At 37.1% G+C, this 25,989-nt stretch overlaps 1 protein-coding gene across 5 annotated transcripts; it reads left to right on the forward strand.

The window, feature by feature from the left end:
- The first annotated feature begins 192 nt into the window (after nucleotides 1-192).
- On the forward strand, nucleotides 193-17,334 carry LOC125664056 (heat shock 70 kDa protein 12B-like). 5 transcript variants are annotated; one of them, XM_048896561.2, is made up of 9 exons: nucleotides 193-461; nucleotides 5,757-5,850; nucleotides 10,294-10,388; nucleotides 10,488-10,595; nucleotides 11,070-11,104; nucleotides 11,523-11,826; nucleotides 13,075-13,296; nucleotides 15,729-15,885; nucleotides 16,132-17,334. In XM_048896561.2, exons 3-9 carry the CDS (start codon nucleotides 10,329-10,331, stop codon nucleotides 17,115-17,117), a joined length of 1,872 nt encoding a protein of 623 aa, XP_048752518.2. In that variant the 5' UTR covers nucleotides 193-461; nucleotides 5,757-5,850; nucleotides 10,294-10,328; the 3' UTR covers nucleotides 17,118-17,334. The 5 variants fall into 5 exon arrangements, with proteins under 5 accessions (XP_048752518.2, XP_048752517.2, XP_056008676.1 ...); XM_056152701.1 differs by having other exon boundaries at nucleotides 204-461; nucleotides 10,488-10,961; XM_048896560.2 differs by lacking the exon at nucleotides 5,757-5,850.
- Nucleotides 17,335-25,989: the final 8,655 nt, after the last annotated feature.

Here is a 25,989-nt window from a genome sequence, read left to right on the forward strand (position 1 = left end):
GCTCTTTAAAGTGTTTAAATCGTAACATCCGTGTACTTTTACGGATTTGTGGAAAACGTAAGGATTAGTAAGAAAAATCCGTGAGTGTTAAAGTACCGTTACTCATCTGTAATTCAGTTCGTGGTTTTGTTGACGAACTCATCAGGGTATCTCTTTTGCGATTTCAAATCCTAATGCATTATGAGAGTAGTGCCCGACACTTTAGTAGAATCACGACGACGTCTTTATCTGTTCGCTGGTTTTTGTTTTTTTTAAATAGTCTTTCTTTTGTTCATTGTTTACTATCTGAGGATTGTTGAATCTAGCGGATGGATCTTGCATGCTTGACAGTGTACGTTGTCGTTTGTTATCTCGCTCTTCAGGTGATCCTGTCTTTTTCTGAGTAATCTACAATCTATACTTGCATATATCTTGACTGATAAACTAGAGAATTCTGTGTCTAAGGAGGATACATCTTTACGGTCAGTATCAATATTATCCTATATAAAATTCATTTCCAAAATCTTACCTTAAGCTATTTTTTCAAATCAAAAGAATATGATGCTGATATTTATCAGAGGGTCACTAGACCAAACATAATTCAAAAGCTATTTTTGATTAAAATCGTGAGCAATTTCTGAGCTGGGGATGTTCAAGTTTAATTGGATGCGAATCAAAACCACATCATTTAAAGACAATTGATGTATTTCAATTCGCATATCCTCTTTGACATACACATGTACACAGGACCGTAAATTAACCTTCAATTTGGAGGAGGCAGGAAATTAGGCGGGGGTCTGGGCACATTTTGTGCACACTGAACACGTTTCGTGCAAAATCCTTGATTCTAGGGCCTTCTAAGATGTTACTTGACGAACTCATTCTAAAAGAAAGATTTGGAATGCTTTTTAAGGGAGGTATCATGTTCTTAGTTGTTGGAAACAACATAAATTCTAATGAACTTTAAATTTTAATTTTTTTCTGGCTCAAAAGTTGGAGGAGGCAGCTGCCACCTCCGCTCCATGTAATTTACGGCCCTGGTACACGTATTTATAAAAGTATTAGAAAAACCGGTTTGGCTCTTTCGGATGACCTTAAATCGTGTCACGGCAGGCGTTGGCACGTTAAAGATCCCTCAATGCTACGCCGTAAGCGCTAAGCTTTGTGGTATATGTACCTCACATACCGTTGGTGATGTCTCGATATCAGTTAAAAATTTTCGATAAGGGGGGATGGTAAACAAACAACCAGCCCATCAGTAATGGCGTACTTTAAAAATGTCATTGTACATATAATCAGTTACATTTTAATACCGTACAACGAGTTGTTTGCGATAATCCAATTTTCGCTTTCTTTGTGAGTATTTTTAAATCGCAAACAATTAAATTTGCATATCATTTTCATCAATTGTTTACCATATCTTACAAGATGCGTGTAACTCGGTGAGTAGAAACTCCCCACCGCAGGTGTAGTACTAACTATCTTAAACGGTGGTCAGGTGTTAACACTCTCTATACGCAACTATTAACTTGTTGTGTGACAACACACGTAACAGTAATATCTGTTTTGTTCAAATTGAAACCTGTCAATTAATTTTAACTCTAAAATTCCACTCTAAGAAAATCGCAAATAAAGAACTACGCAAATATAAAATAACAGTGTTTTGGGGTAGTTTTGCAAAATTTGTGATACGCAAAAAAAAAAAAAAAAACCAAAAAAAAAAAAAACCCGTTATACGGTGAATCTCTAAAAAGTAATTGGATGTATTTGTAATTGACTTTGCTACAACTGATTGAATGCATTTTAATAGTTTTTGTTACATTCCAAAATAGGCAAGTATTTTCAATTACGTTTCCATTACTTTAAAATTACATTATTTATTCCAACTAAAAACCTTTTTTTAAAATGGTGGAATGAAAGTGTCTAATAATAATGGTGTTAGACTGTTTCCCAGTTTGCCATGGAGTGTCTATGCCTTAATTAAATGTCTCTTTATGTCTATATACATGATGTGGCATGGCTACGGAGTCCAGTGTTTTACATCAAGGCCTACTTTTGTTCAGGTGTGAACCCCTCTCGGTGTGTTCTCATACCTGAGAACAAAAGCAAGGGTACATGTAGATATAAAACCTAAGTAAGAGTTCAATACATTCAGATATATTCAGAACTAAGGTTCCCCTCTGAACTTAAGTATTCCGCTTGACAGTTTGTGTATCTAAACAGTATGAGACAGCGCCTAATTAGCAACAATCACACCTTACCGGATAACGCTAACCGATGTCCAACGGCTAACAAAATTGTCAATCCGTTCGTCTCCGTTCCTTTGCGCTTCTTGTCCGGCGAAGTCCGGTCTATCCGGCGGAAACGACTTTCATCAACGGACAGCATTATGTCACAATTCTTTTAATCTGTGCCACGTCCGTTTATGCCATCCGGTACGGTGTGACTATTCCTTTAATTAAGGTACATGGCAAAGTCCACATAATGATGTGCATGAGAATTTACAATATATATGATGATTGATGATAATATCTAGATATAAACGATTGATTAATTGTATGAAAGGTGAAGATAACGAACAGTGATCAATCTCATAATTACTGTAAGCAATACAAAATAGAAAGTTAGGCAAACACGGACCCCTGCACACACCAGAGGTGGGATCAGGTGCCCAGGAGGAGTAAGCATCTCCTGTCGACCGGTCACACCCGCCGTGAGCCCTATATCCTGATCAGGTAAACGGGGTTTTCCGTAGTCAAAATCAGTGTGCCAAGGACTATCTAACAATCGGTATGAAACACGTCAGACAGCATTTGACCCAATATATATCATTTAACGTCCCTCTCCAGAATTTTTCACTCATATGGAGCCGTCACCATTGCCGGCGAAGGGATGAAAAATTTAGGCCAATGCTCGGCCTTTAAGTAGGAAGGGATCTTGATCGTACCACACCTACCTCGGTTTTTGCGGTCTCAACCGAAGGCCAGCCACATTTAGTCACCTCTTACGACATGCACGGGGCACTGGGGATCTATTCTAACCCAGATCCCCACGGGCCCAATATCAGATTAATTGCATATTGTTTAACTTCCCGCTTGAGAATCTTTCATTCATATGGAGACGTCACCATTGCCGGTGAAAAGCTGCAAAATTTAGGCTTATGCTCTGCGCTTACGGCCTTTAAGCAGAGGGGATCTTAGCGTGTCATGCCTGCTGTGGCACGTGGCCTCGGTTTTTGCGGTCTCATCCGAAGGACCGCCCCATTTAGTTGCCTCTTACGAAAAACAAAGGGTACTGTGGGCCTATTCTAGACCGCATCTCCACGAGTTAAGTTAAAAGGTAATATATCATTCAAAGAATTATGGTAATATAAGGAGCATGATTACTTGATGCATAATAAGCTAACAAATGAGAAATGAGGGTTAATGGGAACTAAGAGGGACATGCAAAAGAAAAAAGATCAAATAAATTAAACATAATGTAAGAAAATCAATAATGTACAAAAGAGGGTACCAACTCAACAGGATAAGATCAGGCATACAAAACAGACGCACCTAATGGTACATGTATTTGATGCATTTTTTTCAAAATCTTTTGCTTTCCAGACTGTACTTCTGAACATATTCAAAAAATTTTATGGTGACCTCAATCGCCGTGGTGGTCTAAAGGTAGAGCGTTCGCCCTGCATGCGGAATAAATAAACCTTATATAATTACCTTTGTCAAGACTCAAAATAATATACTTATAGTATTGTATATTTCAACAAGTTGGCTTGTTGTTGAGTCACCTGGTTGGGACCTAGACTGATATGTGTAGATAATGTTATTGTCTAGGACATAGCTGTGAAGAGGCTTAAATGATGTTTTACAGTAATTTACAGAGAGCTGATATGACTGGTATTGGCCTATAGTTGTTTACGTCTTCTGCACTACCTTTATGTTTATAAATAGGTGTAATATGAGCTATCTTTCATAATCTTGGAAGTTTGCCAAGGGACAATGATAGATTAAATAATTTTGTAAATGTTTGAATTCAAGGTCAGTAGTTGATCGGGTACTTCTTGTTCAGATACAGCGATGCCCCGTATCACAGCAGGTGTTACAGCGAGGCCCCGTGTCACAGCAGGTGTGGCATGCTAAAACTCCCTCCCTGCTCAAAGGCCGTAATTCGAGCGCCGAGCATAGGTTAAAATTTTGCAGCCTTTCACCGGCAATGGTGTCGTTTCTATATGAGTGAAAAGTTCTCGGGAGGTGGGTTAAATAATATACAACCAATCAATCTTCCCGATATGTAGGCCGTTAACAACAGTCCGCCAGAGTTCTCAGTCCCGGGCTGCCCTCTCTAGCTGTTTCAAGGTGTACCCCATCTCCTTGCTGTCTGCCTTAAGGTCGCATCGCCAGGTGTTTGATAATCGTCCTCTCTTCCGTTTTCCCTGGAGATTCCATTAACATACCTGATTCTATCGATCCAGGTTAACACACTTGATTGTGAATCGGAATTGCGCATGCATCTCGCCGGGTAAGCCAATTGAGCCGGAAAATTTTGATAGGCGAAGGCGGCTTCAAGCTGGCGTCCATGGAGACCGTAGTAACGAGAGTTGCTTATTCTAAGACATAATGTTCTAAAAAAAAAAAAAAAAATTACGCTGGTGAAATAACATGATTTGTAAATATGTTGATCATTTCTATGCCGAATAATGTCTATGCAATAGAAGGTCAACATTTTCAATACTGTATTGTAGCCGGGTCACTGGATTCTTAGCGCGTCGCTGGGTATACCCGGCTTAGTTCGATTCGGCCGGATTTTTATGAGAATCATGTATGGTATATGACAGCGCTTGTCTCACAATTTTATTGGCTATTATTAAAAGTAACTGCGAGTAATTAATTTCATTGGTTAAAATCAATGTAACTGACAAAATTATCAATGTAATTGAAATCTCTGTGTTTTTATTTCTCATATTTTTGAGATTGTCTGTTGTTCTTCGTAATTGTTCTTCTGCTACCTCTTATAACGTATTACTATTATGTTTATTTATACATACAGTGTATATTATGTTCCCCAATGGTATCTAAGAAAGTTGCATTGTTCCATATATGAACCTCTGACGATTTTTTTCTTGCATGTATTATGTTTCCTGTACCTCATGTACCGTGTAACATGGTTTGAGCGAATAAATTGAATTGAATAGTATTTAATTACATTTTTAATGTAATTGATCCCAACCCTGCAATTCATTACAAAGCTTTATACACGTACACACCCGACAGTATTTATTTTCGTTAATTTGTTGCTTTCATATCCTCCTCCACTGTACAGACAGATCTTATAAAATCACCCCTGCCCTTTTCAAAATATATATTTAAACATCCGGTATTATATTCTTTTCCTTTATTATTTCTGTGTGCACTCTATATACATCCATATGGAAAAACTCCGAAAAAAGAAGATAATGATGTAGAAACAGTTATATTCTGCAGATATTTCAAGTCCCAAATAAGATTGGTCGAATAACAATTATCACAGATCAGGGACTTTACCTTTAATATTTCACAATAATGTCTGTCAGGTTAATATCTCCTGGGGGTTTTACCTGATGAGGCAATCCCCTGTATTTCGTTATCATTCAATCCCTAACAATGCTAACAGGAAATTTAGCATCCTTTCATCAGAATTGAGGTGGAAATTTTGCCTTTCGCGTAGCACCATTCCTACAGAAGTAAAGTATTTAATTTCGAAAAGGAACAGGGAAATAAATATTGCATCCCACTTTGTAGATCGAGATCTTTATTATACTGTTAACATCCACCCTGTTACGCCGAGTGTTTGAAAATTTGACAAGGAGAGAAAATTATTCCATTCATACCGAAGGTATTGAAATTTATTTATTTTTTTGTTTTTGTCTTTTTATCATTGCTCAGTGTTTCATTGTATACAATGCAGCACTATATGCAGCATTTATTTGACAATTTAATATACATTGTACGAACAAGTCGCAGTGAATCGTACATCAAACGAAATAAATATACAATTTACAATTACTGTTTGATGATTATACGAGTTGTGAAGTGGTTAGCGTCTGGTAATTTGAATGTAGGGTAGTTTGAGTGCGTGATAGTTTGAGTGTGTGATAGTTTGAGTGTGTATAGTTTGAGTGTGTGATAGTTTGAGTGCGTGATAGTTTGAGTGCGTGATAGTTTGAGTCTGAGATAGTTTGAGTGTGTGATAGTTTGATTGTGTGATAGTTTGAGTGTGTGATAGTTTGAGTGCGTGATAGTTTGAGTGTGAGATAGTTTGAGTGTGTGATAGTTTGATTGCGTGGTTGGTTGTTAGTTTGTTTAATTTGAGTCGTCATCGTCTGTAGGTGAAAACGTACCAACGCCTGCCGTGATGCGGGATCTCCGTTTGCAGGTCATATCCGAAAAAAACCTGTTATTGGCGATGGAGTAATCACTACTTATGTTTCACGGGGCTCGAACTCATGACCTCGATCGGATTACGAAGCCGCGACCACTTTGATTGTTAGGTAGTTTGATTGCCTGTTGGTTGTGCGTAGTAATTTGAATCTTGATTGGGTGGTAATTATGTTAGTTTGATGTGTGATAGTTTGAGTGCCTGGTAGTTTTAGTGTTTGGTAGTTTGATTGCGTGTTAGTTTAAGTGTGTGGTAGTTTTAGTGCGTGATAGTTTGAGTGTGTGATAGTTTGAGTGTGTATAGTTTGAGTGTGTGGTAGTTTTAGTGTGTTAGTTTAAGTGTGTTGTAGTTTTAATGTGTTAGTTTAAGTGTGTGGTAGTTTTAGTGTGTTAGTTTAAGTGTGTGGTAGTTTTAATGTGTTAGTTTAAATGTGTGGTAGTTTTAGTGTGTTAGTTTAAGTGTGTGGTAGTTTTAGTGTGTTAGTTTAAGTGTGTTGTAGTTTTAATGTGTTAGTTTAAGTGTGTGGTAGTTTTAGTGTGTTAGTTTAAGTGTGTTAGTTTAAGTGTGTTGTAGTTTTAATGTGTTAGTTTAAGTGTGTGGTAGTTTTAGTGTGTTAGTTTAAGTGTGTTAGTTTAAGTGTGTTGTAGTTTTAATGTGTTAGTTTAAGTGTGTTGTAGTTTTAGTGTGTTAGTTTAAGTGTGTGGTAGTTTTAGTGTGTTAGTTTAAGTGTGTGGTAGTTTTAGTGTGTTAGTTTAAGTGTGTGGTAGTTTTAGTGTGTTAGTTTGAGTGTGTGGTAGTTTTAGTGTGTTAGTTTAAGTGTGTGGTAGTTTTAATGTGTTAGTTTAAGTGTGTGGTAGTTTTAGTGTGTTAGTTTAAGTGTGTGGTAGTTTTAGTGTGTTAGTTTAAGTGTGTGGTAGTTTTAGTGTGTTAGTTTGAGTGTGTGGTAGTTTTAGTGTGTTAATTTGAGTGTGTGGTAGTTTTAGTGTGTTAGTTTAAGTGTGTGGTAGTTTTAGTGTGTTAGTTTAAGTGTGTTGTAGTTTTAATGTGTTAGTTTAAGTGTGTGGTAGTTTTAGTGTGTTAGTTTGAGTGTGTGGTAGTTTTAGTGTGTTAGTTTGAGTGTGTGGTAGTTTTAGTGTGTTAGTTTAAGTGTGTGGTAGTTTTAATGTGTTAGTTTAAGTGTGTGGTAGTTTTAGTGTGTTAGTTTAAGTGTGTTGTAGTTTTAATGTGTTAGTTTAAGTGTGTGGTAGTTTTAGTGTGTTAGTTTGAGTGTGTGGTAGTTTTAGTGTGTTAGTTTAAGTGTGTGGTAGTTTTAGTATGTTAGTTTAAGTGTGTGGTAGTTTTAGTGTGTTAGTTTAAGTGTGTTGTAGTTTTAATGTGTTAGTTTAAGTGTGTGGAAGTTTTAGTGTGTTAGTTTGAGTGTGTGGTAGTTTTAGTGTGTTAGTTTGAGTGTGTGGTAGTTTTAGTGTGTTAGTTTGAGTGTGTGGTAGTTTTAGTGTGTTAGTTTAAGTGTGTGGTAGTTTTAGTGTGTTAGTTTAAGTGTGTTGTAGTTTTAATGTGTTAGTTTAAGTGTGTGGTAGTTTTAGTGTGTTAGTTTGAGTGTGTGGTAGTTTTAGTGTGGTAGTTTGAGTGTGTGGTAGTTTTAGTGTGTTAGTTTAAGTGTGTGGTAGTTTTAGTGTGTTAGTTTAAGTGTGTTGTAGTTTTAATGTGTTAGTTTAAGTGTGTGGTAGTTTTAGTGTGTTAGTTTGAGTGTGTGGTAGTTTTAGTGTGGTAGTTTGAGTATGTGGTAGTTTTAGTGTGCTAGTTTAAGTGTGTGGTAGTTTTAGTATGTTAGTTTGAGTATGTGGAAGTTTAAGTGGGTGGTAGTTCGAGCGTGTGGGAGTTTGAGTGTGTGGTATTTCAAATGTGTAGTAATTTGAGTGTGTGGTATTTTGAATGTACAGAAGTTTGAGTGGGTGGTAGTTTGCGTTTGTGGTAGTTTGAGTGTGTTATAGCTCAAGTGTGTAGTAATTTGAGTGCGTGATAAGTCGAGTGTGTGGTAGCTTAAATTTGGTAGTTTGCGTGTGTGATAGTTTGCGCATGTGGTGCTTTGAGTGTGTGGTACTGGGAGGACGTGGTAGTTTGAGTGTGTGGACTGGTAGATTGAATACCGTATAGCGGGGTTTTTTTCTGCGGGGTGATCATTTTGGCGACTAAATAGCTTTCCATCAAAATTTCATTTGCCAAATATGCTCCCAATTGCGACTTCAGTATTTACAAGATAGATAACTTTTCCTTATCCGCCAAAATTTATTCCGTTAAAATTATTAGCATTATCCCATACCTGAAAGTCAGGAAATCGTCAAATTTTAGACCCACGAAGAAAACAACCGCTATACGGTATGTGGTAGTTTGAGTGTGTTTTAGTTTGAGTGTGTGATATTTTTAGTTGATTGACTGCATTTTCTTTAACGTCCCACTCCAGAATTCATCTCTCATATTGAGACGTCACCATTGTCGGTGAAGGACTGCAAAATTGAGACCTATGCTCAGCGCTTACAGTATTTGAGCAGGAGGATCTTTATCGTGCCATACCTGCAGCGACACGGGACCTCGGTTTTGCGGTTTCATCCGAAGGATCGCCCTATTTAGTTACCTATTACGACCTATTCTAACCCGGATCCCCACGGAAAATGATAGTTTGGACGTGTGGTAGTTTGATTGTGTGGTAGTTTAAGTACGTGGTAGTTTGGCTGCGTGGTATTTTGTGGTAGTGGGGGTGGTATTTTGAGTGCGTGGTAGTTTAAATATGTGGTTTTTTTTGGGTGTCTGATGATTGTCGGTCATTGATCGGGAGTAGGTTTTTTTTTAGCAATGGTTGAACTGAAGAAAATTGTCGTACGTCAAAAAAAGCATCTAACATTTGCCCAAACGACGGCCAATGATCTTAAGAAGATCTGTAGAATTTCACAAGAAAAGTCCAATTAGCCCTAAAATCAGTCAGCTACAGATCGTTTTTGAAAATGTGACCTAAGCATTACAATTTGAACACCAGAAAAAAGATTCGTAATTTGACCAATTAGACATAAATTTGAACCCAGGTAAATTCCTCTGTCATACCTAGGGGGATAAATAAAGAAACAAATAAAAATAGGTTAGGATTATTACCCTAAATTATGCAATAACAAGAGGTCTTGTGAGCAATGCTCACTAAGAATACCCCCGCTTACCCCAATCTCCCAAAGGGTGTTGTTAATAGGTATACATTACATCTTTCCCGATTGAAAAAAAAGAAAAGGCATCACAAAACCTTGGGTAGTCTCTTCTCTGGGAGTGCGCTTGACCTTTTGACCCCAAAATCGATAGGGAACATCTTCGTCCCATGGGCAGTCCATAAGTATGATATGGTGACTGTAGATGGAAAGGGTAACGCTTTAAAGCCGGGAAACCATATTGCTACTTCGATGTCCAGTGCGCTTGACCTTTTGACCCCAAAATCGATAGGGAACATCTTCGTGGCATATGTAGTTCATATTTATGATATGGTGACGGTAGGTGGAAAGGATAACGCTTTAAAGTCCGGAAACCATATTGCTACTTCGATGCCCAGTGCGCTTGACCTTTTGATCCCAAAATCGATAGGGAACATCTTCGTCCCATGGGTAGTCCATATGTATGATATGGTGACTGTAGGTGGAAAGGATAACGCTTAAGAGCCAGGAAACCATTGCGTCTATAAACGGACAGACACACGGACAATCCGATTCCAGTATACCCCCCCCCCCAACTTTATTGTGGGGGTATAATAATACCATAAAGAAAACCCTCTATATTATTGTTAAATTACCACCAACATTGTATATAGTACGATAATCACGTATAAAAATCAAATGAGTAAATACTAATGTATAAGTATTTTGTCAGGACTGTTCAAGCCAGACTAGTTGTGGTTGACGTTGATGAGAGATACGATTGGGATGGCTGATGTTGAGAATTCACGTACAATTGATCTAAGTGAGGTAAGTTGGGTTTTTTTTTGTAGAAATGGAGACTGAAGCGCCTATTTAACACACTATTACTGTTTTCCTCTATATTTTTCATTGTGTATTTGATAATAGATCAAAGAACTAAAGAGGGTGTATTGTGGGATCCAAAAATTTGAAAAAGCGTCAGAAGTAAAAAATGAATTAAAGACAGATGAAGACGTTCAACGTGAACAGGATGAGGTACATCAGGGGGTATAACTCGTGTATTACAGAAATAAATATACAACGTGAACAGGATGAGGTACATCAGGGGGTATAACTCGTGTATTACAGAAATAAATGTACAACGTGAACAGGATGAGGTACATCAGGGGGTATAACTCGTGTATTACAGAAATAAATGTACAACGTGAACAGGATGAGGTACATCAGGGGGTTTAACTCGTGTATTACAGAAATAAATGTACAACGTGAACAGGATGAGGTACATCAGGGGGTATAACTCGTGTATTACAGAAATAAATGTACAACGTGAACAGGATGAGGTACATCAGGGGGTATAACTCGTGTATTACAGAAATAAATGTACAACGTGAACAGGATGAGGTACATCAGGGGGTATAACTCGTGTATTACAGAAATAAATGCACAACTGTATTAATCTAAAATAACATTTTCATTTTACTTTGAATTTGTTCATATTTATGTTTACAGGGTGAAGATTTAGAAATAAATCAAAGTTTTAAAGAGTAAGTAACTGTTGTTCAGGTGATTTATGTGAGTTTAGTCAACGACTTTGTCGGAGATAACTCGCTGTAAGCTACGGAAGACTGACATATTTTCAAGATATTTTTGACCGATGCAGATTAGCAAAGAACAAAGGTGAAATGTTTGTAATATCCGAAAGGTCTCATCTCGAGGTAATTTCGAAAGCTAAAATTTAAGATACTATCTCAAAATTGAACATTAACAAATTGCAATCAATATAGAATTAATGATCCAGAATGAAAATGATACATATTGGGTCGGTATTTACTTAGTCTTTGTATCATAGCGAAACGCATCACTGTCCTATCTCAATATATGAAAAAAGTAAGTACTTCAAGGTTTTTTGTTTTAAAAAATTAGCAAAGTACTAGATTGTAAACACATTGTATTTTTGTTTAGGAAAGATCATCATTATCTATATGTCGCAGCAATTGACATAGGAACAACATACTCCGGTTTTGCATTCTCCAGTCACAAGGACTTCATGAAGGACCCCCTAAAAGTGTACTCCCCCATCTGGAACAGTGGTCACAATATCTCCCAAAAGACTGCAACGTTCATCCTCTATGACGCAGACGACAATTTTCATTCATTTGGATATGAGGCAGAGAACACGTACTTAGAGCTGTTGGAGCATTCTGAAGAAGAGGCTTTGAATTGGCGGGCTTTTTACAACTTTAAGATGAAGCTGTATGAGCACGAGGTATATACAGGGTGTTCTATATTATTTGATACTATTATATATTTTATGACACCCAGTGAGTTATGCAAGTTCCTCCTCCTTTGAAAAATGGCTGAGGTATTGCAAGTACCAGTAAGCTCTGCTATCGATTATATACATGTAGTCTTTGAAATATATGATGTCAGGATATACACCAAAATTACACCAAGTCATTCCCGAATACATACGAACTTAGCGGAAGCATGACAGAAATAAAGAAGTTGTTACGTCGAGTTAATTGCATGATGTATTCAAACAACCCATCAATCTTTATTTAAATATAATTATTCACTTTTAATTATTCCTCTCTCTCTCTCTCTCTCTCTCTCTCTCTCTCTCTCTCTCTCTCTCTCTCCATCTCTCTCTCTCTCTCTCTCCTACCACCGTAAGTTTTGTTGCGGTTGATAATTACTTGGTTTGAAAGAAGAAGAAAACGCAGCGAAGCTAAATATGACGTCACAATACAAAGTTTACATCAACTGAGGTATGAAAGGTGAAGATAAAGAACAGTGATCTATCTCATAACTCCTATAACGAATGCAAATTAGAAAGTTGGGCAAACACGGACCCTTGGATATACCAGAGGTGGGATCAGGTGCCTAGGGAGGAGTAAACATCCCCTGTCGACCGGTCACACCCATCGTGAGCCTGATCATATTTCGTCTGCGTTATATCTCCCGCGTTAAATGAATAGGCGGATCAAATGTCTAAAGTCGAGTTGCAAGATGTTACGGTTCTTCGCTCGTCTCCAGTCACACCGTAAAACATATTTCCTGTTTTGTTGAACGTTGCTAAGATGAATATATTGTAATGTAACTATGTATAAATGAATAGACTGTTCACCATAACTTTAATCGTTTTTGCTAAGAACACTAAAATTCTTTTTTCACAAACCATAGAGAACAATCTGGGTTTTTTTTAATTACCTTGACAGCTGCTTATGAAACAATATCAATACCCGATTACCTTTCACTCAATGTGTACCGTCACGTGCTACCCTGATGAAATAAAGGTAGAGTCATCAAGCTAACGTTTTTTCATAGCAGCCGGTGAAAATATACACTTGTGCATGCGGAAGCTGACTTTCCCCATAGCATCCGATTTATTTCCTGCGTGGACCTCAGTTGAATGTTGATCAGGTTTCTCTTCCCTGGGGTATGCAAGGTAGTGAATTCTTATCAACATTACAAGTACGTTCTTGACAAATTGGGTTTGATATTCACATTTCAGATTGATGATCTAGAAGAGCTCAATTTAAAAGACGACCAAGGAAAAACAAAGCCTGCGGTGACCATTTTTGCCGATTCCATCCGTTATCTCAAAAATGAGATGTTAGCAGAATTCAAGAAGCAAGGGTTGAGCACTTTGTTAGACGAAGTGCGATTTGTTGTTACTGTTCCTGCAATATGGGATGATAGATCACGTGGTTTCATGATTAGTGCGGCCGTTGAGGTGAGCTGGCTCTATAACCATAAACTGAGAATACACTCAAGTCAGAAACACGAATACTATAGCATGTCAAACGTTGCAATATTTGATCTTTTCCATTTGTATTGTATAATTTTCCATTTGTATTCTATATTTTCCATTTGTATTGTATAATTTTCCATTTGTATTCTATATTTTCCATTTGTATTATATATTTTTTCGTTTGCATTGTATAATTTCCATTTGCATTGCAAAATCTTTCATTTGTATTGCACCCGAGGGATTGTTTATTTTGATTTGTTACGAAGGATTTGATTAGTTTAGGTCCCACTTATATTTAGCCGTCACCAGCTGCAGGTGACGTACCACAAATATACTTACTATGCTACAGGTATGGGCACAGTGACATAGCATTGGGGGTACTTTAACATGTCAACGCCTGTCGATATTTACGTCTAAGGTTTGATGCAGCCATGACACGAGTAGAACTCGAACATGCAACTTCACGGTTACGAACCAAAGGGCATATCACTGAACTACCGCGATGCCCTGGTAGGGGTCCAGGGGGCGAAGTCCCCGGAAGTTCCTTGATTTTACAGATTTCATAGGGCTTGAAATATGTCATTTTCAATAAAGTGAAATTAGTAAAATGACGCAAATTTTTAAGGGTTTCTGGAAAAATTAAGTTCTCTCAATAAAGTACTTCAAGAAATCAAAAGATTTTGTCATTTATTTCTCCGGGAATGGAAGAAATTATTGCTTCTTTTATTGTTGAATACATTTTTCTAAACAATAATTTGGAAATTTTGAGGGGGGGACGCCGGCTGCGCCCCCCTTAAATCCGCCACTGACTTCGCCCTCCCCCTGCAACCCCCCCCCCCCCTCCTCCACCAAGGCGTTGCACTGGACTCACTAAGGATCTTAAGACAGTCCCCAGACATCTAGCAGTTTGCTGCATCCTTTCTTTCAGAATTATCTAGATCAGCCAGTGGTTAAATAGGAGACTAGTTTGAATATGCATTAGACGCATAAAAGCGATCAATTAAGGGGGGGGTACGCCATTACACTTAGCAAATACGGTACATTCCTTCGAAACGTGGCTCCTGAACTTTACCTCTTCAACATCTCACGCATTACCAAATTCGATAAACGATAACTTAAGATTAATCCATTGCATAGTTGTAACAAACCAAACTAGATGTTAACAATTGGTGTGGACCCAAGGGCCGAATTAAGTCCCCCGAATCTACTGAATTCTGACTAAATAAAAATGTGCATGCTTTTCTTGACAATTCTATTTTCATTTATTTTTTTTAAATGATCGGGGGGGGGGGGGGGGGTCGTTATTACTAGAGCTAGCTACGTATTTTAAAAAATAAGTAGTCCAGAACCTGGTCGAGGTAGCTCAGTAATATATCGCTTGGTTTGTGGGCGAGAGGTCGTGAGTTCGAAAACCGTTACTGTCATTGCCGTATCAAACCTAAGACATAAAGACAGTGATTGCTCCTTTGCCAAACACTCGGCATTTAAAAGTGAGAATCACAGGTCTTTCCGTAATGACCTTAAAAACAGATATTCCGTATCGCTGCACAGGCGTTGGCACGATAAAGAACCGTCATTGCTACGGCCCTGTCATCGTCGGTTACCCACGGGTGCTTCTATTCGAGCGTGAGTGGACTCAAAACCGTGGTTTGCGACGATGCGGCCCTGTGTGCTAAGCACATCTACAGATGTGGTATATCAGTGATGTTAACTAATGAAATCCTTCGTAACAAATCAAAATAAACATTCCCTGGATACAATACAAATGGAAAATTATACAATACGAATGGAAAATATAGAATACAAATGGAAAATTATACAATACAAATGGAAATTATACAATGCAAATGTAAAATTATACAATGCAAATGGAAAATATAGAATACAAATGGAAAATTATACAATACAAATGGAAAAGATCAAATATTGCAACGTTTGACATGCTATAGAATACGTATATGTCTTTGCCTTGTTAAAATAATCGCGAATATTGTATTGTCATTTTGAATCAAATTTAAAATATCATCTCAAAATGAATTTCATTGACTTATGAATATCAATATTTTATAAATCAAATGAATTTGAAAATTGGACGTACGTATTTGCTCAGTCTATGTCATTGGGGCCTAATATTTAAGAAAATGTCCGAAACTTGTTCCAAACAAATTGTATTACATACATTGTTATATATCTAGAAGATTTTCCAACCTCCATCATACAGACAATGCTTATTTGACCGTAATACTCCGAGTATATTACACTTACAAATTTGATTTCGAGTTTAAATCAAATACACCAACGAAATTTTCAGTAATTTTTGAATTCATTATCATATTACAATTTTTAGCTTGAAATTACAAATATTGGGAAATCTATTCATGGACTGATTATACGTGTATGTTAATACTGAACAGGCTGGAATTCAGCAGGACCATCTCATGCTTTCCCTGGAACCAGAAGCTGCAGCTGTACTCTGCAAAGAACACCACGTGGCTGCATATCACGAAACAAATTGTGAAGACATTCTCAACTTTGACTTTGGATCCGAGTTTGTTGTTGTCGATCTTGGAGGTAAGTGTAGAAAATTCTCTCCCTCGTTCTTTTTTGTTTTCTCTCTCTCTCTCTCTCTCTCTCTCTCTCTCTCTCTCTCTCTCTCTCTCTCTGTTTACATACCATAGTGAAGTAAATGAGATATGTTATTTCCGATGACATCAGAAAAAACCTTCATGGATTGTCTCACGGCAAATTTTCACGTATTTGAAAAAGCAATATTGTCCATCAAACGATGCGTATTATTCATGTATATTGTATTTTAAGGTGGAACTGTAGATATAACAACAAACAAGGTTTTGCCCTGCGGGAGTCTGAAAGAATTGAAGAGTGCCCGAGGTGGAGACTGTGGTGGAACTACTGTTGATAAAAGATTCTTCGATTTCTTGAAGAGTTGCATCGGAACAGATGATGAATATGAAGTATTTAAGCAGGAAAACCTATCTGATTTTCACGAACTTCGACAAGTCCTTGAAGTAAAAAAGAGGCGAACAGGAAAATATAGTTCAAAATTTGTTAGCCTCACAATTTCACCCGCGTTTGCACAGAAGATGGATCCGTCGAAAATGAAAGAATACGATAATCGCATATCAATATCCAGAGGGAAATTACAATTGCCCATCACGTTTTTCCTTTCCTTCTTCGAGCAACCAATACAGGATGTATTGAAGTGTCTTGATGAAGCAGTTACAGACGAAATAAAGTCCATCCTGCTCGTCGGTGGATTTGCCAACTCTGAAATACTTTTCCAGGCTGTAAAAGAAAGGTATCAACACCAACATGTCTATTGCCCTCCTGATTCCGACCTCTCTGTCCTGAAAGGAGCCGTCATTTACGGACACAACACCGATCTCGTGGCCAGTAGAATTTGCAGAGCTTGGTATGGAATTATTCCCGATGATGATTTTTTCCCAAAGAATTCAGAATCCATGCGACACAATTTCTATCCGCTTACACAGAAAGGTCAACCTGTAACTGTTGATGCAAGAACCATTCATCGTTTCATCATCAACGAGAGATGCGACAAAGACTCATTGTTTCTGTCTGTTTTTTCCACTACGAGCGATAGCATACCTACTTCAGATTCCAAGGATTTAAAACGCACAATTACCTTTGAATTGGGAATACCGCCACGCACAAATGCACAGAAAAGGGTGATTGAATTAGCCGTAAAACTTAATGGAACCGAATTTGAATTCAAAGCAAGAGTAAAATCAAGGAGTCTGGCGGCTGCAGTTTCGATCAAGAGTTGATATTGATAAACACCTTGTTTGTTTAGGTTATTCTTGATAACAATAGCTTTAATAAGCAGCGAGAAAGTGTACGTTGTACAGCCATAGTCCCAGATTGGCAGCCGCAAGAGAAAAATGACCTCGAATTTAAATAATAGTTCTTTCGCACTCTTATTGTGACAATGCCTTTGCAAGAAATAAAGATGTGTAATTAAGGAATAAATTCTATTTCACAAATTTTAACAGTCGGAATTATACTTACATGCAAATTCATTATAGGTAATCGAGCCTGAGTTCAAAATATTCTTAATAAACACATTTAAGGTGGCTCACTACACCCAAAAATAGTTTCTCAAATCAGTAGAATTGATTTAATTATAAAATATATGATGATATACAATGAATATATATGCCAAAAAATATACAAATTTGGAGGAAAACATGATTTTCAAGAAAACTATTTCAACAGATATGAATAAAAGACTCTGGGGATTTGAACTCGAGATCTGCGGTTCACCTGCCCAATGCTTTAACCAATGCACTACGATGGGAGACAAACAAATTGATCGATACAAATAATTTCACAAAACATTCAAATCGTCATCTTGTGACGTGGTGTCATACAGAGTAGCTTTAGAGTAGTGAGCTACCTTAATCTTTTCAAAAACTATATAGGATAATATGACGAAAGACACATATCAACAGTGACGAAAACAGATAGGCACAATTTCTCTTCTGAATTGTAAGCATTAATTAAGCCCCGTATATACCGTTGCAAAGTACGAAATTTCAGCATTCTGCAAATTCTATTGTCGTTACAGTATAATGATCGACTTTGCCAATACATGTTGTCACTGGGTCAAATGTTGCCTGACGTTTTTCATACCAATTGTTAGACCGTTCTTTACATACTGGTTTTGACTACGGATTACTCCGTTAACTTTATCAAGATAAAGGGCTCACGGCGGGTGTGACCGGTCAACAGGGATGCTTACTCCTCCGAGACATTTGTTCCCACATCTGGTGTGTCCAGGGGTCTGTGTTTGCCGTTTTCTTAATTTTGTATTCTCGTATTATTAGATTGAACACTATTCATTATTGTCATTTATTTATTAAGTTCATTTATAAACAAAACACCTCATTAGTATGTGATCCCGTTGGGAACCGGGTTAGAATAGGTCCTAAGTACCCCTTGCTTGTCGTAAGAGGCGACTACATGCAGGTGTGTCACGATACGATAAAGATCCCTCCCTACTTAAAGGGGGTAAGCGCCGAGCATAGGCCTAACTTTTGCAGCCCTTCAATGACAATGGTGATGTCTCCATATGAGTGAAAAATTCTCGAGCGGAACAGTAAACATCATGCAACTAATCAACCTCATTCTTGTGTAATTCAAAGTATCAAAACGATAATTATTTCCCCTTATCTTTTTATCTTATTGCACTGATTATGAAATTCTGTGTAATTTGTAGAAATATTCTCTTGTTAACAAAGGAACTATATGACGTCGGTAGGTTATGCTACTTCTGGAGGTGCACTCCGGCTGTTTACATACAAGTGAAAAGCACATGGATTTGAGAGATTTATTTGCTCGTGAAAATAAAGTGTCCAGGTGTTGCTCTTCCGGTGTCGGTAGAGGTGACATTTTTCATTGAACTTTTCCGCAGAGTTATTTAGCATCAATTTCATAACAAATTTAATGATCTTTTTCTTGTATAGGAAAATGATTATCTGTGTGGTGCCTTGTAATAACACACGACCGCCCTGCCTTCACGAAGTCCTCGGCATACGGAAAACATCCGGTGTGGACGGAAATCTTTAAGTTTCCCGAAGACGCAGCCCTGTCCTCTGTATTGTTTGAGCAGTCAATGTTGTAGAGAAATAATAATTATATTGTTTTTGATCAACTTTAAAAATAGTTTTGGCCCTTTCTTAATAATTATATAGGTGGTACTTGGATATACCAAACATTTTTTTCTTCTTGAAGGAGTTATTCATAGTTTATGTCTAATTGCTACTAAATGGGTACTAAGAACTGACGAAACGAGGACATGGATATCTTATACATGTAAGGTGAAGATAATGAACAGTGATCAATCTCATAACTCCTATAAGCAATACAAAATAGATAGTTGGGCAAACACGATCTCAGGTGTTTTTTTTACCTCAAACATTTGCAAAATGATCATGATTCCATTGTACAAACTAGCACTTGTCATCAATACATGTAAATCTATAAAGTGTTCACTGTCAGATGAATGCGATTAAATAGTACGGCAAACGCATCATTCTGGTACATGGAAAGGTGGACATAACTAACGGTGATCAATCTCCTAACTTCTATAATACAAATATAGAGAGTTAAACTAGGCACACGCAGACCCCTGGGTGTAACAGAGGTGGGATCAGGTGCCAAGGAGGTGTAAGCATCCCCTGTCGACCGATCATATCTGCCGTGAGGTTAAGACTGATTGAATAATGTTTAACGTCCCTCTCGGGAATTTTTCACTCATGGAGACGTCACCATTGCCGGTGAAGGACTGCATAATATTCAGGCCTATGCTCGGCGCTTAAGGCCTTGAGAAGGAATGGATCTTTATCGTGCCACACCTGATGTGACACAGGAGCTCGTTGTTATATGCTTTTTGTTGTTTTGTTGGTGTTGTTGTTCTTTGTTGTTGTTGTTTTTTTTGTTGTTTTTTTTTGGTGTTTTTTGGGGGGTTTTTTTTGCGGTCTGAAGGACCGTAAGCTTAAGAGGAAAACAGGTACAGCAAAATATCACGACGGTACATGTAAAAGGAGAGCAGCTTTGGATCGAGTTTTCCGTTGGTTGAGAAACAGATGACAGTTGGTCTACAATGCCCGAATGAACGAGGGATCACACAATCGCTTCCTTCACCAGATGACAATCTATCATAGGTAATTACCCTTAATAATCCCAACATTCGTATCTGTAAAGTTTATTTCCTCTTTCAGCTGAATCTATGCATCTGCTACTATGTACATTTCAGTCTCTCCGAGTTTTCTGTACCGCTACAGCTTACCTATATCAGTTTGCAATGTATTGGAAATCCCACTGTCAGGATACATGGAATAAGATGCGAATATGAAGAGAGACAACATTGCAAATTGGTGAATATTGATTTATCAACATAATACGAGTTGCTTCCCTTACATCGATAATCTACTGAAGATGCTTTCGAACATTGCTGTCACTTTGTTAAATGGAAATGTACTGAAACGATATGCGTTACAGGTACGTGAACGTTCAGCTGCTGTTAGATGCGAAGAACTTCAAAATAATGCTTCCGTGTGGTAAACAACTATTTTCTATAGTATTACATCTTCCAATGAATTTCCTTAAAATCCTCATGTTGCATGTTAATTCATTTTATCATGAAAAATCTTTTTTCCTTCCAAACCAAAGCAGCAAGCTTGTTTGAAGCGGTATATGTTCATACTCCTACGCTTCAAAATGCACTATCTGTATAACTTAATAACACCCATTCAATGGTAGGGCGACATAAACAGTTAGAAAATGTTTCAGGCTTCGTATACAAGGGCTGGGGTTCAAAAAGTCAGACTTGTGTGAATATAAACGGACAAAAAGTCTACCTCTTGATCTGTTTTAATACTTAACATGTTATTGTGATTCTTTTAATACAATTAGATTAGTGATCAAGTCTTTGTGTTGTGTTACAAGATGTAATATATTTAGTTATAGGCAGGCATCAAAATTTAACGTGCTACACGGGTGAATTACCCGCGGTGAGAAGAAGCACTGAATTTTGTACCGAGATTCCGAGAACGATTATTATCGGATATCAAATGTGTCATTATTTCATGTCAATGACCGGGGAAACGTTTATCATAAATACTTAACATGTACTAACAGTTTGAGTAATGATTCATGTTCTAGGGGTTTTGGGGGAGTTGGGTTGGGGGTTTTTTGGGTTTTTTTGGTGTTTTTTTTTTCGTTTTCTTTTTCTCTTTTTTTTTTTTTTTTGGTCTCCAGAACATGTTGTGGAATAAAACAGATGCCGGTTTGTTCTTCCGCGTGTCCGTGAGTCTACCCAAAGTTAAAATCTCTTTCACTTCCTCATAGACATTTGGACAATATTTGCATATGATCGAACTTTCGGACAGCTGTTTTATTTGGGTTTATGTTTAGGGCCTAATTATAGGGTATGGTTGGTTGCCTTCACTAATCAATCCGTTGATCTGAATGAATCGTAGTTAACAAAGTTGTTTCTTTTCATGAAAGATGAAGATAACGAACAGTGATCAATTTCAAAACTCCTATGTATGATTAAAATGAGTAGACACAATGCTAAACGCTACACAGGTGGTAGAACATTCGTTTAGTAAGCGGGAGGTCCTAAGTTCGATCCTCGCTCGTGCCATGGTCGCGTCACATTTAGGACGTAAACGTTGGGTAGTGATTGCTGCTTCGCCAAACACTCGACATTTAGAAGTGAGAATCACGGGTCTTTCGGATATGACCTTAAAAACGGAGGTCCCATGTCGCGGCAGGCGTTGGCATGTTACGACGCTAAGATGCTTTACAACTGTTGACGTCTCAATGTGAATGAAAAATTCTCGACGGAACGTAAACAAACAACCAACCAACTAATCTCACTAAAATAACCCTAAAAAGAGAGTATAGAATGCCTGGTATATTTTTTTCTGAATCGAAAAATCTGGGTTGTTTAAACCTTGGTCAAAATCAACCACTGACAAGGCTGACCGAGAGTTTAAGCAATCCAGTCCTGATCTTTGATGTACATGTGGGTGTGTTGTACATATTGAAGGTTTTCAGTCATTTTACATAGCAATGACCCTTCTCAACCAAAAAAAACAAAAAACAAAAAAACCCACTGCTGGACAGTTGTTATCATCCACCACCTCGTCTATCATCTTCGCGCTTGCGCGCTTATACACATACCTATTGATATTGTGTTTCCACTACTTCTTGTAACATTATTAAATGTATTTCAAATTCAATTTCTTGGGTTGTTTTAAATTATCATTTGTATTCTTAATAATCAACTTGGTGGTTTTTTTTTTTTTTTTTTTTTTGGGGGGGGGGGGGGTCTTCATTTTTTCATGAATTGTTTTTTAAATCATTATTTCTATTTCTAATAATCAGCGTGTTGTGTTGGGGGGGGGGGGGGGTCTTGAATTCTTCAAAATAAATCATTATTTCTATTTTTAACAATCAGCGTGATTTTTTTCACCTTGAATTGTTTTAAAACATTATTTCTATTTTTAACACACAACGTCAATTCACGGTACATTACGGTCGCCCGATATAAAGATTTGGTACATCTAGATAACCTTCTCAATTTGTTAAATGTGTGCCAGAAACATTCATCTGTTTTGCTTATGATGTCAATTGTGTTGTCTCCTAAGCAGGGTGATGTGGAGTTCCAAGACATAACGAGCATGACATGTTTTATTATTTCAAACCTGCGATTTTACAGACAGTAAATCTAGGGTAGATAAAAAGTCCCGATATTAACCACAAATAGTGTAAAAACGTCTCTGGGAGCGACATAATTTTTCAAAAAAGTTCAAAGTTTCAAACATGTCACGGGTTTTAAATCAAGCTCTATATCTACATATTTAACCATTAAACAGTGTGTGGTACTCCAGAAAATGTGATGAATTAATCAAACCTAGCCAGCCCTCTCACTTTATCCATTTGCAAAAAAAAGAGCGATATCTTTATACACAATTAACTGCGCATGGTATGCGGTTTACGAGAATATTTCTATGATTTCGATATATTTATTATGTTATTCAAAGAATTTGATGGATGAATTGAAAATTAGAAAATTAACTTGATATTCCAATAACTGTATTGTGGTGACATCCCATTATATTAATGTACATTAAATTCAGAAACTGGGTGAGCATGTTAACTACTTAATTGCAGACACTTTTTGCTGGAATTTAATCTAATGATTGGAATATTCCGAAGCTAAATATCAGCATCAGAATATTTCAATACTTTCAACCATGCAAACAATTTTGAGAGGAAAGTCAAACCCGAAAATAAGCAATATTTTTTTTAAATCATTATAGCTGAAAACATGTCTAAGAATAGTTGTATGATGAAACCTTTGTATGTAGAAAATATATAGAAAAACTTTGACGACAGGTGACAATCAATAATAACACAACAAGCAGACACATTTCTCCACACAATAAGGGATGTTAATGGCATCTGTTTCAATAAAGTATAAATACACATTATCTATAAAAAACATTATTATGGATTCCTTGACATACTTCATTACGTAAACACTGTATCTGGGATAACATCCCCCTATTTAACAAATATCCATTTGTCATCTACGGATTTATTTTAATCAATGTATTTTTTTATGCCATGTGGTACAGCTGTAAAGTTTGCTTTGCAACACGTCAGCCATACCCGCATGGCATAAAGCAGGAAGGAAGTTTTTCTACCATATCTTGCATTTTAGATGTTTTTCTTGTTTACGTAACTGTACTTTTTCAAGAATGTGTTACATAAAGCTCTAGAATATGTTTGTTCATATCTATCTCTAATCTAAGGCAGAAAGAGAGCATTTCATATCTATCTCTAATCTAAGGCAGAAAGAGAGCATTTCATATCTATCTCTAATCTAAGGCAGAAAGAGAGCATTTCATATCTATCTCTAATCTAAGGCAGAAAGAGAGCATTTCATATCTATCTCTAATCTAAGGCAGAAAGAGAGCATTTCATATCTATCTCTAATCTAAGGCAGAAAGAGAGCATTTCATATCTTGAAAAGGTTTCAATACGACAAAAACACAGTAGCAGCTTGAAATAATATTTATGCGTGACGATTGTCTTGGATACAGAAAACCTCAGAAAAACCGAGAACCTTGCGTACAGTACCTGTGACACAAAATGAAATTGTGTGAACTTTACTTTTCTTGTCATATATATCCCGTGGGGATCCGTGTTGGAATAGGTCCTCGGTTTCCCATTCTTGTCGTATGAGGCGACTAAAGGGGGCGGTCTTTCGGGTGAGACCACAAAAACCGAGGTCCCGTGTCACAGCAGGTATGGCACGATGAAGATTCCTCCCTGTTCAAAGTCCGTAAGCGGCGAGCATAGGCCTAAATTTTGCAGCCCTTTACCAGCAATAGTGACGTCTCCATATGGGTGAAAATTCTCGAGAGGGACTTTAAACAATATAAAATCAGTCTTGTCATATAAAGCTGTCTAAGATTTAATGTCGGGTACCTGTTGCTACATGTTCTTGTAATGATACAATTTAAGTGGTTTGTTGTTCATTATGTCGCCCCGGATGTTTTCATAATTAAAGAAGTATATGCATTCTTGTCATAGTTTAATAAGGGGCCTGTCTCATGTAGTTTGATTTAATATTCCAGGTGTTCCAACACCTTAAACAATCAACTGTGAAATAATCTGGGGGTGTGAATAAAGATCACCCCCATGAGTGCCGCAGCTCTAAATAATTCGATGCATCATAAATTTATCATTAATGTATAACATCCCAGGAATCTACCTCTTTAAAAATATCCCCAAACGAATATAATGTCTCGAAAAATACCCGGATGACTAAGAATTCCTGTAAGAAATTAGTTAATGGCAGCATTGAAAATATCAGTATTGTGAAAATCACTACCAACAGTAGCATGGGTAAAAATATTAATTAGATTACAATATAAACGACTTTTCTCCTTAGATATACTCTATTTTTACTTTCATATTCCCAGTTAGTCATTTCTACAAACTGTATTGATTATTTATGTTTGGAAGAAATTATAAAGCATAGAAAAGGCGGTTTTTTTGGCATCGCTGACTTTTAACAAATTTCATTAAAACTCTAACTTAATGCAGAATTGTATGTGCACTTTTAACATGGAGGTGAAGACGAAGTTAGACATTCTTTTGCTAGAAGTAAAAAATTGCTTAAATGAATTACAATACATTAACCACTTTGTTTCTTGCCTTTATAATAGAAGATTGTCACTCTTGGCACTTCATATTCCACATTATTTTTAAGCCCCCGCTATCGGAGATTCGAGGGCATATAGTTTTGGGTTTGTCCGTCTGTCTTTCTGTCCGCAGAAACTTTAACCTTGTTCAAATCTTTTGAACGGATGGTGACAGGGCTTTCATATTTCACATGTGTATTTTTTGTGACAATGCCTTTCTTCAGGTAGCTAATAATTTGACCTTGTTACCTTGACATGGGAGTTTGACCTATTTTGAAGAAATGTACCTACGCCGTAACTTTTGCACGGTTAGAGTTAGGGCTTTCATATTTCATATGTGTATTTTCTAGAACACGACCTTTCTTTTGGTACCAAAATGTTTAATCTCTTGACCTTGGAGTTTGACCTACTTTTGAAAACCTTTAACCTTGGCTATAACTTTCGATTGCTTAGTGATGAGGCGTCCGTACTTCGCATGTGTATTCCTGGTGAAAAGACTTTTCTTTGCGCTCTCTCTCTCTCTCTCTCTCTCTCTCTCTCTCTCTCTCTCTCTCCTGCCTAAAATCTATGAAAAACAAATGTTGATACTATATTACATTAGTTAATCGTATTACTTCATTAGTAATGATTTTCTGATCTGTTCGCGTTGAATCCTAAGTATTCCAAGCATGCATTTTCGATAAACAAGTTAATTTTTCGGAAAGAAAATACATTGAAGATAGTTATGTTTGCGTTAATTTTTCCGGAAAGACAACATATAAATAAGAAGGTGAGTAATGAGTTTAGAATTAGACCCTTCTTATCGCTGCAATCACAATGAGTGGGAGTCACATCTCATCCAGAAAGCTTTAGACCTCTTCATACGATTATGTGCCTTCCTGTCAAAAATAGCAATTTTCGTCAAATAGTTTGT

This window comes from Ostrea edulis, chromosome 1 (genome assembly GCF_947568905.1).
Source record: "Ostrea edulis chromosome 1, xbOstEdul1.1, whole genome shotgun sequence".
Taxonomy (NCBI): Eukaryota; Metazoa; Mollusca; class Bivalvia; order Ostreida; family Ostreidae; genus Ostrea; species Ostrea edulis.

Excerpts from the sequence above, each read along its gene's own strand:
- LOC125664056 (XM_048896561.2), top strand. The coding sequence starts at position 10,329 with ATGAGAGATACGATTGGGATGGCTGATGTTGAGAATTCACGTACAATT. Across the intron at positions 10,389-10,487 it reads GTACAATTGATCTAAGTGAG|ATCAAAGAACTAAAGAGGGT; the intron begins GTAAGTTGGGTT and ends ATTTGATAATAG. Across the intron at positions 13,297-15,728 it reads TGATTAGTGCGGCCGTTGAG|GCTGGAATTCAGCAGGACCA; the intron begins GTGAGCTGGCTC and ends AATACTGAACAG.